Consider the following 15,967-nt stretch of genomic DNA (forward strand, 5'->3'; position numbering starts at 1 on the left):
GCATTACATACCAAATGTGTGCCAACCACTGTGGCCAAGTGATTAAAACTCAGCAGTTGGAAGCACAAAGGCCTGAGTTTGAATCTTGATACAGATGCTCCCTAATTGGGTGACCCTGGGTAAGTTACTTAATCTCCCTGTGCCTCAGTTTCCTCATCTGTAAAATGGGGATAAGAACAGCACCTACCTTACAGGGTTATTGTGAGGATCAAATATGAACTTTATAGTACTAAATAACTGTTAGCTAAACACTAGCTACATATAATACACTATGTGCTACATAATACATATATACATATACACATGTATATACACCTGTACATACATGTATATTTCTTACCCTGAAGGAGTTTAATTTCTTTGCTCCATATGTGACATTCCATCCCCTGGCTCCAAGTCTCAGTATGTGCCCTCCCCTATTCAGGGCATTCACACTCACTTCACTTCTGCCTCTTGGAATCACTAGCTTATTTCAAGTCTTAGCTCACATGCCACCTCTTATGGGAAGCCTTCCATGATTCCTCAAGTTATCATCAGTATTTCCATCTGTTAGGCTTATGGCCTCATCGAGCTAGAGTTGGAAGGGACCTCAGATGCCATCCATTATAACCTCCTCATTTTACAGGTGTGGAAATTGAGACCCATAAACGCTAATGTAATTTGCCCAAGGTCACATAGGTATCAGAGGTAAAATTTGAACTCAGTTATGTAGACTTCAGTCACTGCTCTTTCCGTTGTGTGTCATTGCCTTGCTATGTTATGTCCTCGCCTCATTCAGCAGAATATTAGCTTTGTTTGTTTGTTTGTTTTATGCTGACATCCCCATAGCCTAGGTATTTCCAGATGGAAATGAGGCCTAGCATGTTTTATACATTGACTGGTCTAACCGACCTCATTCTATTGCTGAGGAAATTGAAGGCTAGAGACATGAAGTGATTGCCTAAGGGTGCAGATAATAATTAGCAGACAGGATTCAAAACCAAGTTCTTTGATTCTAAATCCAATGTTCTTTCCACTAAATCATATTGAGGAATTATAGGACATTATCCATTTTTAAAATGGTCCCATTTGCAACGTCCATATTACATCCATATCCTTGCTATATATCTTTTTTTTAAACAAAGTGAACCTCCTTTGGAGAAGGAATTGGCAAAGTATCTTCGCCAAGAAAACCCCAAAAAAGGAGGTCATGAAGAGTTGGACACAACTGAATCACTGAACAACAACAACATCTCCTTTGTCCAGTGACTCAGGAGTGCCTCGTTTTGCCCCAACATTGAACTTAAACCATTAAGGTGCTGGGGATACAATATTTACATTACTTTGTCTAATTCTATTATTTTACATATAAGAAAACCTAAGTCTTTAAGTGTTAAATGACTGTCTTTGTTTCATATAGCTAGGAACTTGAACCCTTGGAGGTGAAATGAATTGCCCAAGGTCAATTCAGGGTGTGTCAAGGTCACACAGAGCATGACAACTGTTTGTTGGGTTAGATGAAATTTGCTTGGGCTGGATGATGTCTGAACCAGTTCTAAATCCTGTGATCATATGTGGAGAAGAGAAATTGAGCGATTTGCTCACTGACTGACAGTTTGTAAATGACAGAACCAGAATACGGTCCATGTCTCCTGACCCAACGTCCAGTTCTCTACTCCCTTCTCCACAGTACTCCTTAATAATTGTTTAAATTTGTATAAAAGTTGAAGATTTACAAAGTTCTCTCCTCTCAACAACCTTGTGAATTGGGTAGGGAAAAGTAGTGTTACCCTCATTTTGTGTGAGAGGGGATACAGATAAAAAGAGAGACATGAACATGGAATTTTAGAACTGGAGATATCCCATTTTTGTTGACTCAACATCCCCGACTTCCCTTTCTCCTCCCATGCAGTCTGATTGGCCCCAACTTCCCCAACATAGTTTCCTGGTCTGAGGGCATAAAAAGTCACAGTCTGTGCCTCAGACTTGGTGGTGACTTCACCTAAGACCATGCAAGTTGCCATATCCTGAAGCCTGACCGGATGTATTTCCAGATGGAAATGAGGGGGCTGCATCCATAGAAGGTCATTACATCCATATCCTTGCTATATATCTTTTTTTTAAACAAAGTGAACCTCCTTTGGAGAAGGAATTGGCAAAGTATCTTCGCCAAGAAAACCCCAAAAAAGGAGGTCATGAAGAGTTGGACACAACTGAATCACTGAACAACAACAACATCTCCTTTGTCCAGTGACTCAGGAGTGCCTCGTTTTGCCCCAACATTGAACTTAAACCATTAAGGTGCTGGGGATACAATATTTACATTACTTTGTCTAATTCTATTATTTTACATATAAGAAAACCTAAGTCTTTAAGTGTTAAATGACTGTCTTTGTTTCATATAGCTAGTAAGTAGCAGAGTTAGAGCTAGAATTTCTGATCCTTACTGCAATTCATTTGATTATACCATCATTACAGACAAGACTTCTAATTTCCCTTTGAGTTCTGGCACTATGATGACTAAGACCTGGCTTTCAACAGCGCCAACACAACCAACTGAAAATTTAGAAATTCAGTCTAAGAATTGTATATTTTGTCTCTATAATACCAAATAATCAGTTCATATGACTTTTTTCTCCCATGAAATTGATACTGGTTTTGCCTTATTTTAAAGTAATTTCCTTTATTCATTAGTTACATGTCGTTAAAGAAATGTACACAAAAAGTGGGTTGGTCATATAGTGAGAGAGATTTCAGAGGAGAAGCTGGTGAGCCCCACAGAGCGCCTATAATGATACAGTAAGTCTCAAGTGATAAAAGGGTCCAGGAATTTTAATTGAACTAAATGTTCAATAACAATTCAATCTAAGGGATACAAGAGTGATACTTGAAACTATTCTGTTGTTTTTCTGTACAAGTATAACGCTATTAAATATTGATTAAATGCAAATTACTTATGTTTATTTTTCCATTAAAAGAAAATACCTGTTGATACAAAATGAAAATAAATACTATACTAAGGCACAGATTGGTGCCTATTGGCCAATCTTTATCAGTTATTGCTTCATTAAATCCTGGCTACAAACTTCTACTACCTTACTCCACTGAGTTAGTAGTCATCCCTAGCATATGGCAGGCAGCAGTAATTCTGAGACTGGTATGACTCTTCCTTCTAAAATAAATATCCTAGGGCTGGGCATGGTTGCTTTGTAACTACTTTTTTGTACTTGTAAGAGTGGAGTATCACTTTTGCCTGGCTCTCCTAAAGATCCTTATAGTTCTGCTTCCTAGCTGCTACTTCTGCTCCCAAACAGGGGGGCCAATGCTCAAGCTACTTATTTCTGTGTCACTCCTTCCATTTTTAAGGGATTTTTTTTTTTGGTCACATACCTAATATGGTCATGCAACTTTTTTCCTTCTGTTTTGCTATGCTGCTTCCTATTCATTTTCCTTTGAGGAGCTCGACCAAGAGACTGATTAGATTTTTTGATATGAAATCTGAATATTCAGAGACCTCCATGAAAGATGATAAGTAAAGTCATTAATGATATCCCCCTTCCTAACTTATTACCTTCTCTACAGGTTTGTTTTGAGGAAAGCAATTAATAAATCCTTATATAATATTAATAACAATGGTCCTTTGTGGGCTATATGAGTTAAGCCCTAGAATGCCAGGAAGTCACTTAAAATCAAATTTTAAACAAAAAATGAGCTAAAGAACAACAGATTTTGTTGTTAATAGTCATTATAAATATCCTCTGAACTAATTTTAGCCATGGAAGGCAGCGCCCTACCCAATAACGTTCTCTTATGTCAAAAATCTATGATGTAACTATCACAGAGGATAAGAAAACTCAAACAATAGTAGAGAGGCTGAACATGTTCTGTATGGCAATTCAGCATAGGACAAATGGATCCTCTCTCTCATCAATATTACGGCCAAACATCTTAGAGAGCATGATTTTTGCAATTATATGTTAGTTCTACAAGTCAAGCAGCAATTTCCCGTAGTAGGCTAGAGGCATTAGCACAGAAGGATGAAGTGATCTGATTACTTTTCCCTTTGCTGTAAGAACTCTGTTTGCATCCATGCATTTATTGGCATCAGAAGCAAATGAACATTTGCACAGAAGCTGGATGATTTTCCAGAAAATGATGGGGCTGAATTGCACCAAATATTACAAAATATAAACCCCTCATTTGCTGCAAGTGAAAAGGTGCTTGGAGTGGCACCATATGAACTCAAACCAATACTAATTGGCTGACATTATCAGTCCCATGAATGATAATGTTCCTAACAAACTAATATTGGAATAAAGTCGCAAGAAGGCCAATAAAAGTGTCAGTGGTGTTATTTAATGTGCATTTCTAGCAAGGAGCAAGGGCAGCTCATTGAGATTCAGTTGACATAGCAGATTGTTATAATACCAAACAGTCACTCGTGTTGCTACCCAGTAGACAATAAGAGGGGCAGGTCAGTTCATCTGGCTTTATCTCTAATTAGTGGTAAAGATGCACACTGAAAACAGTGGCAGGAAGCAGCCTTGACCTTGTTAAATTAACCACATTTGATAGAGGGCAAAGAGAACAATGTTTTCAAGGCTAGAAAGCCCATCTATGACACAGTCATCCAAAGTCACTCACCCAAAGAGAACATTCCACATCCCAACAAAGAATACCAAACTGTCCCTTACAGCACACTTGTGTCCAACACCCTGCCCAGGTCACATGTGGGCCACAACACTTCCTAGTGGGTCTGAATCAGATGAATATGTAATTGGGAAATAAATAAAGGAAACATAGATAATGTCAAAATGTTATTTTCTAAGCCAACATGTGGCCTGAAGGAAGCCTTATGGATAGCTTAGTGGCCCCCGTTTCTATTTGAGTTTGGCACCACTACCTTTCAGCGCATTCTACAATTCCCATAACCTTCATTTCTCATGAACACAAATAGTTTTCAAAACAGAGTTCTGTTACCTTTTTCACAGTGGCTTCCTGTGAATCCAGATGGACAGAGGCATTTGTTAGGGGCCACGCATGTCCCTCCATATCTGCATCCCTCTTCACAGAAGGCTTTAGAATAAAACAAATGAATAAGATTTTTTAAAAATACAGTAATTAACACCAATTTTTAAAAGTGCTATGTGAAACCTTGAAACATTAACTAAACCTTTAAAGTTGAATTTTATTTCTTAAAAATTGCTTTTATATTTATAGTATTTTTATACATTTTCATTTGAAAATAAGTGAATAATGTATATTGGTGCAGTGGGAAGAGCCCTGGATTTGGAGCTAGGAAAGACCTTGGCTTAATGTCCACACCTGACTTAAAATAACTGTGTGACCATGGGGAAGGAGCTTAACCTTTCTGAGCCTCAGTTTCATTATCTGTAAAATTACGGTAATAACATGTGTACCTATACCTCATGGGGTTGTTGTGAGACTCAAAGGAGACATATTTATATAAGGAGATTTATATACTTTAAATTACTATATATTTGTTTAATTTTTGTTTATTATTTGTGCTGTTTGGGGGTGTTGTCTGGATTTGTAATTTTGTGGCATAGGGAACTCTCCAAAAAGATATTGAAGATTGGCCCTTGCTCTGTAATTTAAGAGTTTTAGAGAACTGTACGGAACAGTAGGCCATCAGGTGACCTGCCCAGGGTCGTACAACCAGTATATTTCACAGGGAAGACTTGCATCTAAGTCCTTTTGACTGCAAGACTCTATCTATTCTGTGTTGCCTCTCACTATACGAATGTAACAGAGCTAGAAGGAGTCTTAGAAGCCACTTAATCCAACACATAGGTTCATATATGAGGGAAATAGGCTCAGGGACATTAAATGACTAGCGCAAGGCATGGTTATGATAAGTAGCATACCCAGGGTATGAATCAAGGGCCATCTCCTTGTTACCCTTGTATACTCAAAAAATTAGAGTATTATTCTTATCATAATTTTATAGATGTAAAAATGGAGGAACATGAAGTTCAATGGTTTGTTTTCAGTTACAAGATGAGTAGGAGATCCCAGATGTTTAGCTTTAAATTCAATGTTGCTAATCAGTTTTTATTACATATTACTTTTTCTATACTAACTTTCCAAAGGGGTTCATCATTCTGATAATACATTTCATTGTAGATATGGAAACAGGCTAGATAATAAAACCAAATTATCTTATTTATGCTGATTTCTTTTCAATTAAAACTTTTTATTAGAGGAAATACACATACATGTACAGATCTGTGAACATCAATTTGTCCCACCAAAATTTTTTATTGGCCTATACTTGATAAAATATATAAAATGGCATATGCCATGGACTGTGTTATACAGCATTATTAGCCAGACTGTTCTGTTCTGGAGCATTTAACAGTTCTGTAAAACCAAATGTTCATAGCACTGACTCTTAAGATCATGCTAAATCATGTAATACTTTCATTGAATCACAGAAGTTGAAGGAAATTCAAAGATCATTTAGTCCAACTCTTACTAGAATCTGGAATATTCTCAGGTATATTCCTAACAAGTGACCATTTTGTATTCAGTTTGACGATTCCTATGACAGAAAGGTCACCCTAATAAAGCAATCCATTACATTGTTTGGCAGTTCAAATAACAAAGTTATTCTTTTTTTTTATTTATACATTGTCAGCCTGTTTCCATCTGTATCTTAACACTTCAGATATTTGGAAACAGAGATTTTGTCCCCACTTAAGAATCATTTTCCCCTTGGCTAAAAAGTTCTGATCCTAATATTAATTTTAGTTTAATATTAATTAGATTTTTGTTTCTCCACCTCTGGGCAGGCTACAAATGTACTTTATAAAATGAGTACCCAGAATGGAACAGATTCTCCAATTGTGCTCTAATCAGGGTAGAGAACAAAGATCTCTCTTTATTCATTTTAGGTTTTATACTTCTGTTAAGAAAGGTAAGATAATACTAGCTTTTTGGACTTCTACAGCACACTGTTGACTCATTTTAAACTTATAGTCAATAAAATATCCAACTTTTTCACATAATTCTAGTCTGTTCTTCTCAAAAGGGTTGCTGATAATGGGAGCTCCAACTCCAACAGTATTCCCTAATCACACTTCTCATGGGGGCAGGTGAGAATGGTAGGAGTTAAGACTTCTACCGATCCCCTAAAGTCTCAATGGGGCTAGTTGAGGCAAGCACCCAGATTCCCCCCAAGCCTTGAGGGGGCGCCAATCAAGGCAGGTACTTGCATTCCTGTATGCATTACCCAAATTCCAAAATGGGTTCCTCACTCAGTGATCAGGGCCCACTTGATTTATAGGACAACAGACAAGGCATCTTACCCGACATTAGCCTTACAGGCTAACTTTAGCAATATTGTCATGACCTAGCACAGCGCACGCATATGTGATGTCATCCCTTTACCTCTACTGCAACTTCATGGTAGAAGTTGTTTTCAAACATAATTGGTGGGAAATATTATCTAGGATCCTGGAACTCTTATCTAAAAAAAAAATTACAAAATTCCCCTTTTACACACACTGAAGTCTACCTTACTACACTCTGTGTGTTGTTTCTGTCTATCAGAATGTTAGCCTTTTGAGGCAGAGGACTAGATTCACTTTTTTTGTTTGTTTCCCAAGTGTTCAGCACAGTGCTCGATACATAGTACGTCCTTAAGTAACCTTTTTCGTTCGTTCACTCATTCAGTCATTTCAGTCAAGCAGTAGACAGATCCTATCTGTGTCCTTTTTCTGAAACATGTACACTCACACAGAAACACACACAGACACTCAGGTGTATACATATACACACACACTTTTTGTTGTCGTTAAAAATTTCCTTAAGCTTCAGCTGATTCTGGGCTTTAATCTTCTCAACACTGTGAGGGATAATTCTAGTGTTTTATTACTTTCCTCCATTTCATACTCCTGTTTCAAAACAAATTTTTTTTTTTGGTATATCCTCTTTTGGAATCTGAGCTCATAAAATGCACCTCTGTGCAACCATATCCTTCTCTTGAGATACTGATTCTTTTTTTTATCATGAAAGAATTCATTCAATGAATCCCCCAAAATTTATATTAATCTCAGTAGAATTTTAACAATATTTTTATTTTATTCCCTTTTAAGAAAACAGTCCATATATAATATTTATGATAATTATTACCTGGAATAACTTAGTCTTTCAAACTGCTGGATAGCAAAAAGGTAACTGTGTGTGAACACAATAAGGAACCTAGATGAGAAGATGAAGAAGTGGAGGCCATCTAGTCTAAACCCCTCATCATGCTGATGAAGAAACAAAGGCGCACAGATGTTAGGGACATAACCAAGACCACACAGGCAGCTAAATGCCATGGATGGAATTTGAATCCAGATTTTCTGACTAAATCTAGTGTTGTTTCTAAAACACAGTGAATTAGAGTAGGGTAGTGTGTTTAAAAGAAGATTGGGACTCAAGTCTTGCCTCTGATGACTGAGGGCAATTTGGTCCTGACCAAGTCACATGGCCTCCACGTGTCTCAGGCAGGTCAAGAGGACTCATCTACTAAAGAATACTATTATCTACCTTGGCGGAGTCAGTTCTCACACTAGAAATTTCCTGTGCTCAAAAATCATAATCACTCAGTCAATAAACATTCAAACATCTACTGCATGTCAGGCATTGGGCTAAATTCTGGGGATATAAATAAAAACAAAACAGCCACATGCTAAAGGAGGAAGACCACACGCAAAAGGAAGCTGAAGAGGGAGGAGAGAGAAAGTCTCCAGTGAGAGGTCGTGATAAAGAAGTTAAAAAATAATGTAACTGGTGGTACATGTGGAGAAAATCTGTTCTGAGCCCCCTACTTAAATAGAGGCCCTGGAGCTCGTGGCCCTGCCCTCACCAATCAGAGAGGCCAATCAGAGAGTACTGATGAGATGTGAGTACCAGGCAGATTGAGCCTTGCAGGATAATGAAATTCCCCAATAATGAGTTTCCTGGGGAAACAAGACATGTTGGAGAGTTCCAAAGAAATTCAAAAGCTGGCCCCAAAATAGAACATCAGCCTATATGGAATGGAGTGCTAGGTGGCCCAGTGGATAGGGTTGTCAGGCCTGTAGTCAGGAGGACTCATCTTCCTGAGTTCAAATCTGGCCTCAGACACTTACTAGCTGTGTGACCCTGGGCAAGTCACTTCACCCTGTTTGCCTCTGTTCCTCATGTGTAAAATGAGCTGGAGAAGAAAATGGCAAACCACTCCGGTATCCTTGCCAAGAAAACCCCAAATGGGGTCACAGAGAATCAGATATGACTGAATGACTGAAATATGGATTTGCCAGGTGTCTATTGGTATGTTGAACTTTAATGGGGTACTGAGATTACACAGAGTAATGAGGTGCATAGCATTTTATCTTTTATTGCTCTGAGAAAGCTTTACTGTAGTCAAATGAATTATGAAATCATAGATATAGAGTTGGAAGGGATCTTAGTAGTCATCCAGTCCAACCACCTCATTTTGCAAATGAAGAAAATGAAGCTCATGGATGTTACATGATGTGCTCATAATCACACAGGCCACAGGTACAGAGTCTAAATTTGAATTCAGGTCCCATGACTTCATGTTCAGCCCCCTATGATCAGATATCTCTCAACTGTACCAAACTGGCTCCATGCAAAAGACTGTATTTTATTTTCACCAAGCATCAGGCAAAACAAACCACTTCTGGATCTGTAACAACCGTGACTTCGAAAGCAGCAACACTTTTAGACAGTAGGTGAAAAACAAGTCTCACCTAAGCATGATCTCCAGTTTCTACACCATTTGGTACTGCTGGATGAGGCAGCTTTCTGCATTTTCCCTAGCTAATGGAAAGCTTCCTTTGATCTAACCAGAAGACAGTATGTATTCTAGTATTCCAAGTTCATTTCCTGTTCTGCGCGCCTCAACATTGATAGCCTCTGTAAAAGCCTTGCCGTAACAACTGTGTTTTTCAAAAGCAACTGCAAAAGAAGTCATAATGTAGACTGTATTTATAAGGATGACTCTTTTCAGCCTCCCTCAGATACACGTTATTGTTCTTTAGATACCCAGTGGGCAGCTGTGAGTGAAGTTTTAATAAATATTTAAAGAGCAGTCCTGTGCTGGAGTTAATAACTGAATTACAAAGTGTTTCTGTGAGCCAGAATCAGAGATGGGGTATTGGCAAAGGAAAGTATGGAATAATGGTAAACACGTTCCTGGGGCATTTGAGCAGAAGCAACAATTTAGACTTATTTTACAAACCCCAAACCAAGACCCAAAATTGTCTGGGACCCATCCTAGGGGTATAGCCCATTTAATAAGTGTTACAAGTTCATTAAAAAAATGGAAAACACCTTGGGGTTCCTATCTTATTATTTCCGATATAACCAATAATAAATAGCATTTTATCCAATTTTGAAATGAGCATTATAAATTTTATTCTGTTCTAAAATAATAGTGAGAGTTTGAAGAGTAGTAATTTAAAAAATCAATTAAGAAAGGACTGTGCAGGACTTCAGCCAAGATGGTGCTCTGAATGGGAGGCAGGCTACCCATCTCCCACAGACTTATTCTACCAAAAACTTGAAGTTCATACCAGATTGAATAATGATGCAGACACCCAAATGAGCTACAAAGGACCTGTGAAGGAAGATGCTCTTTGCATTCAGAGAAAGAACTAATAAATACAAGTATATATAGAATAATTAAAAATACACACATACATATTTGTGTCTAATGGTAGCCATCTTTAAGGTGAGGGGAGAGAAAAAAGGGGCATAAAATTTACATGATAACTTTATTATATATTTAAAAGGAATAGCAAGTTGTACATAATACATTTGCAGTTTCATGTGCAATCATCTTTTTTATTCTACTATGTTATGGAAATGGTCGTGTTATTTCATAAATTAAAAATCAAATAATAATGATGCAGAAATCTAATGAGAAAATATAGTGAGTGATTTCTTCCATGATGGAATTGTGCAAGAGTCCACAAGCAATATGAAAGCCCCTCACTCACATTTCCTACCAGTATTACCAGAGAAAGTGTGTGGCTGGCACAACAATAGTAGAAGGAACCCTGAGTAATCTGTAGGCTGGTCCCCCAGGGATACCTTGGCAGAGGAACTGGCAGAGAGCAGTGATGGCAAACAGCCAGCAGTACAGCAGGACTGAGGCAATGGCACTCTAGGCCCAAGGACTGTGAGGTCCCTAGACCCTTCCTGAGATACTGAATGTCTAGCTCTCTACACATCAAGGATCCAAGATAGTCTGATACCAAGAGGCAGAAGGTCAACACAAGCACCCAGGCGACCCAAGGTGAGACCAAGCAGGGATGAATATCTTGGCCAAAAGTATAGCAAGGGGACTGGCCCCGGCAAAAAGTTTCAATTAAAGAACTACATATGGAGCAAAGAAGACCTTGACACACACACACACACACACACACACACACACACACAGAAACACAAACACAGATATATAGAGATACACATATAGATATAGATCTCTAGCTATCTATCTAGCTGTATTACATCTAAAGATCCCTCAAAAAGGAGGCAGTCAGCTCTAAAACTACTGCACATAGAGACTCAATAAAAAGATTTTTTTTTACAAGGACTACATGATAGCTTAGAAAGAATAAAACATGAGATTTTACAAATAACATATTTAAAAAAAATAAAAACTAAATATAAAATATTTGAAGAAAAGAGAAAGAAATAGCTTAAAAGAGGAAGTGATGAATATTATCTAAGTAACCAAAATTCTAAAAACTTGAATATGCCAAATAGAAAGCAATGGTTAAAAGTATTAGCAAAAAAGTATTAGAAGACATCAAAAGATGGAATAAAATAGAAGAAAATGTAAGATATCTGATATCAAGTACAACTGACCTGGAAAACAGATCATGCAGGTATAAATTTAAGTATCATTTTAGACCTTGAAAAATAAAGTAATGCAACTGAACACTATTTCAAGGAAACATAAATTAAAATTGTCCAGATATGTTAGAACCAGATAGCACCATGAAGGTAGAATATACTAATCACTTTCTGAAAAAAAAGTCCAGAAGAAAAATTCCTAACAGTGTCATAACCAAAATCTCAACTGTGGCCAAAGAAAACATATTGTAAGCCTCTAGAAAGAAAAAGTAGTAAGGAATTATAGTCAGAATTACACAAGATATGGCAGCTTCTTCAATCAAAGAGAAGAGATCTTGGAATATAATATTCCTAAAAGCAAAAGATATAGGCTAATAGTTAAGAATAATTTACTCAGAAAAGTTGAATATAATATCATAGAAAAATTAAACATTTAATGGAATAGAGGACTTTCAATAATTTCTGATTAAAGTTCAGGACTGAGTTCAATTGTTAAAATATAAACATTTGAATGAAGAGAAAACTAGAAAGGAAAATGTATTTAAACAACTGGAAGTACCTGTTTGATGATGTGATGCTGACATTCCAATAGGAGATGAAATAACTGTCCCATCAGAATGTATTCAAGGAGTATTGACAGAGTTAAATGAGAAAAATAGAGGTCCTGTAGGGTGGATTTGTTCTGTTTTGAAGTATTTAATTAAAAACTACAACAACCAACTGTGTCTCTAGAGGAGCTATGATGAACCATGTTATCCACCTCCTGACAGAGAGACTATGAGAATAAAGCGAAGAAAGAAACATACATTTAGACATGGCCACTTTGTGGAAATGTGTATTGTGTGTCTATGTGTCTGTGTGTGTGTATATATGTATGTGTATAAGTGTGTGTGTATGTGTGTGAGACGCATATATACACACATAGATACATACACTTATATATTCTATGTATATATGTAGAGTATATCTTTCTATCTATTAACACACATGTACGTATTTTTGTTGTTCAGTTGTTTCATTTGTGTTCAACTCATGACCCCATTTGGGGTTTTCTTGGCAAAGATACTAGAGGGTTCGCCATTTCCTTCTGTAACTCAATTTACAGATGAGACTGAGGCAAACAGTGACTCACCCAAGGTTACACAGGTAGTAAGTATCTAAGGCCAGATTTGAATTCAGGTCTTCCTGACTCCAGGCCCAGTGCTATATTCTATGCACCACCAAGCTGCCCTCACACAATACATATATATATGTATATGTATATATGTGTGTGTGTATATATATATAATATATATGTGTGTGTGTGTATATATATGTGTGTATATATGTATATATATGTGTGTGTGTATATATGTATATATATGTGTGTGTATATATATGTATGTATATGTAGCATACATGTATATATTTGTGTGTACATATTTGTATATATGTGATATGGGAGTACATACGCAATATATGTATGTGTGTATCTATGTATGTGTGTGTGTGTATAATATATATATATAGTCCATGTTGACTCTATAAAGTCCACATTGTATATAGACATACATACACAGAATACATATATCTGCACACACATGTATGCACATGCATGTATATATATGTATAAGGTATACACATAGCATATGTACAAAATGCTGCTATCAATAATTTATATAATATATTTAATATATCTATATATGTAAAATATTTCTTGTAGTTCTGTTTTTCTTAGCAAGATACTAAAAACAAAGTAGTTATGCATCCATTAGGGAATGACTGAACAGCATTTTGGTATACTAACATAACAGAATATTATTGCCCCATAAGATAGCACAGATATGAAGACCTCAGGGAAATGTGGAAAAATTCATTTGCACTGATACTGAATGCAGTAAGTGGAACCAGGAGAATATATAAAATAAACCCAATAACACAAAGGAACACAATAAAAGACATCAGAACTTCAATAACCATTCTTGTCTCCAAGAGACTGACCATGAAACCTTTTACTGGCACATAGTAGGTACTAATAAATGTTCATTAATTGATTGTTAGAAAGGGAGTGGAGCACAATGGCTAAATGTAGAATATGCTGGTAAGTATGATTAATGCATTTTCCTTAACTGTTCTTTTCTGTTAAGAGACAGATTTGTAGTTAATTGTCTGCTGATAAGTGTTTAACAACTGGCTTTCCAAAATACACGCTTTCAAATTTAATCTGCATTATAAACATAATAACATTTTCTTAAAGCTAGATAATTATCAAAACAATAATTCTGGCCCTGACTTACAGTATTTCATTATTTCTAAGGCATAAATTGTCACATTGAAAATTTAACGATGGGCCTTCATGAGCCAGGTCAAGCAGGTTCCAGCACAGCACATACTTGAATTCGAAGTGTACTGGGGGAACACAGTTTTTTGTTTGTTTTTTTTTTTTGGAAGTATCAGTAAAAATTGTGTTTGATTTTGTTTCTTAGAACAATCAAGGTATTTCAATTTAATCCAATTTTAGTTTATTCAATTTAAAAAAAAAAGCCATTCATCCTCCATGTATCAGTTCAAGTTTTACACACTCAAGGTGTGTGTTACTTAGTCTAGGCTCCTCTCCCACCTTACTTTTCTCACTGTGCTCTATGTCTTAGTATGAAGAAATGTAATCGTGTCAATTACTCACATCAACCTCCCACTCCCAACCAAATTTCTCTCATTCCCCACCCTCATCTCTCACTTAAAAAAAAAAATCCAATCTCATGTGTTCAAACTAATAATGGCTTTTTCCTAGGAATAGGAGGTTAGAAGTTAGGAGGAAGTGAAAGAATGTATTTAGAAATTACCTTCTCTGGATGATGGAAACAGAGTGGAAAACAGAAGAGAAGTTAATAAGGGAACCTAGAAAGACCATGGGAGTGGCAAATGGACTCTGCATTTGCTTTGTGAACCTAAAAATCAATGAGACGTCATCTGAGCTACTCAGGCACTCCTTGGAAGCTGCTTGATTCCGTGATTAAATTTTTTAATAAGTCTATCAGCCTGTGGTTTTCTGTGTTGCTGCTGTGTGGGGGGCCCTTCAGCAGCACAGTTTGTCATGAAATAATGGAATACCACAGTTCTTTTCTGAAACATCGAAGTTTTCCTAGCAAGCGGCCTTCCACTAATCCTGGACAGTTAACATAAGCATGATAAATCTAAGTAAGTCTTTCAATTCTGGAGCTAACGTCTAGAGCTACTTTGAAGAAGTGTGGTTTCTGAAACTGTTAGAAGATATAGATATCAAACACTAGATAGCAGTGGGGCTGGATGCTTATGCTGGCAGCCAAGAAGTGAGCTTCAAGATTCAGCTGTCCAATTCACTGTGGTGAGCACCCGATAAGACAACAGGCGAGCGGTGCCATCACCATGAAAAAAAATCATCTTTGACATTCGGTGCATCAGAGAGAGTTCGGGACTTGGAGCCCAGGGAGTGTAGTTCAAATCCAAGCTTCAACATTTATTATCTGTGCATGTGACCTCAAGCAAGTTACCAAAGCTTTCTAGGCCTTAGATATCCGACTCATCAATAAAATGAGAAGATTGGACCACATGAGCTCTAAGGACCCTTCCACTCTAAATCTATTATCTTGAAAGCTGTCCAATCCAACAAGAAATTATCGAGCGTCTAATATGAGTAAAACATTTTGCTGGAAATTGGGGATTCAAAGATAATTTAAAAGGAGAAGCAAGCAGCAGAGTACAGGGAATAAAAAGCAGGACATGCTGTCAGGAAGGCCTGAGCTTAAAATCTGCCTCAGCTGCTTATTAGCTGTGTGACTCTGGGGATGTCAGTTAACCTCTCTGTTCCTCAATTTTCTCATCTGTAAAATGAGGGGCTTGGACTTGATGATCTCTAAGAAACCCTCTATCTCTGAATATAATCCAATTGGGGGAAAGAAAAAACAGTCCTGCTCTCTAGGGTTTTACATTCTTTTGGGGATGGGGTGGGGATTCAATATATAAAAAAAAAGTATGTGTAAAAGATAATTATCTATCTGTCTGCATATCCATGCACACACAAATGTATATATGTGTATACACACCTATGGCTGTAGATGCATGCATATAAACATGTGTACACACACACACA

General features: G+C 37.0%; 1 protein-coding gene across 1 annotated transcript in view; it reads right to left on the reverse strand.

Moving 5' to 3' along the window:
* Nucleotides 1–15,967, reverse strand: part of NELL1 (neural EGFL like 1) — an 845,852-nt gene that overhangs the window by 161,471 nt on the left and 668,414 nt on the right. The window contains exon 15 of the mRNA XM_027852558.1: nt 4,960–5,055. Coding sequence (XP_027708359.1) covers nt 4,960–5,055 — 96 coding nt within the window. The remainder of the gene's footprint in view (nt 1–4,959; nt 5,056–15,967) is intronic.

This window comes from Vombatus ursinus, unplaced genomic scaffold, assembly GCF_900497805.2.
Source record: "Vombatus ursinus unplaced genomic scaffold, bare-nosed wombat genome assembly UNPS02009770.1, whole genome shotgun sequence".
NCBI classification, from domain to species: domain Eukaryota; kingdom Metazoa; phylum Chordata; class Mammalia; order Diprotodontia; family Vombatidae; genus Vombatus; species Vombatus ursinus.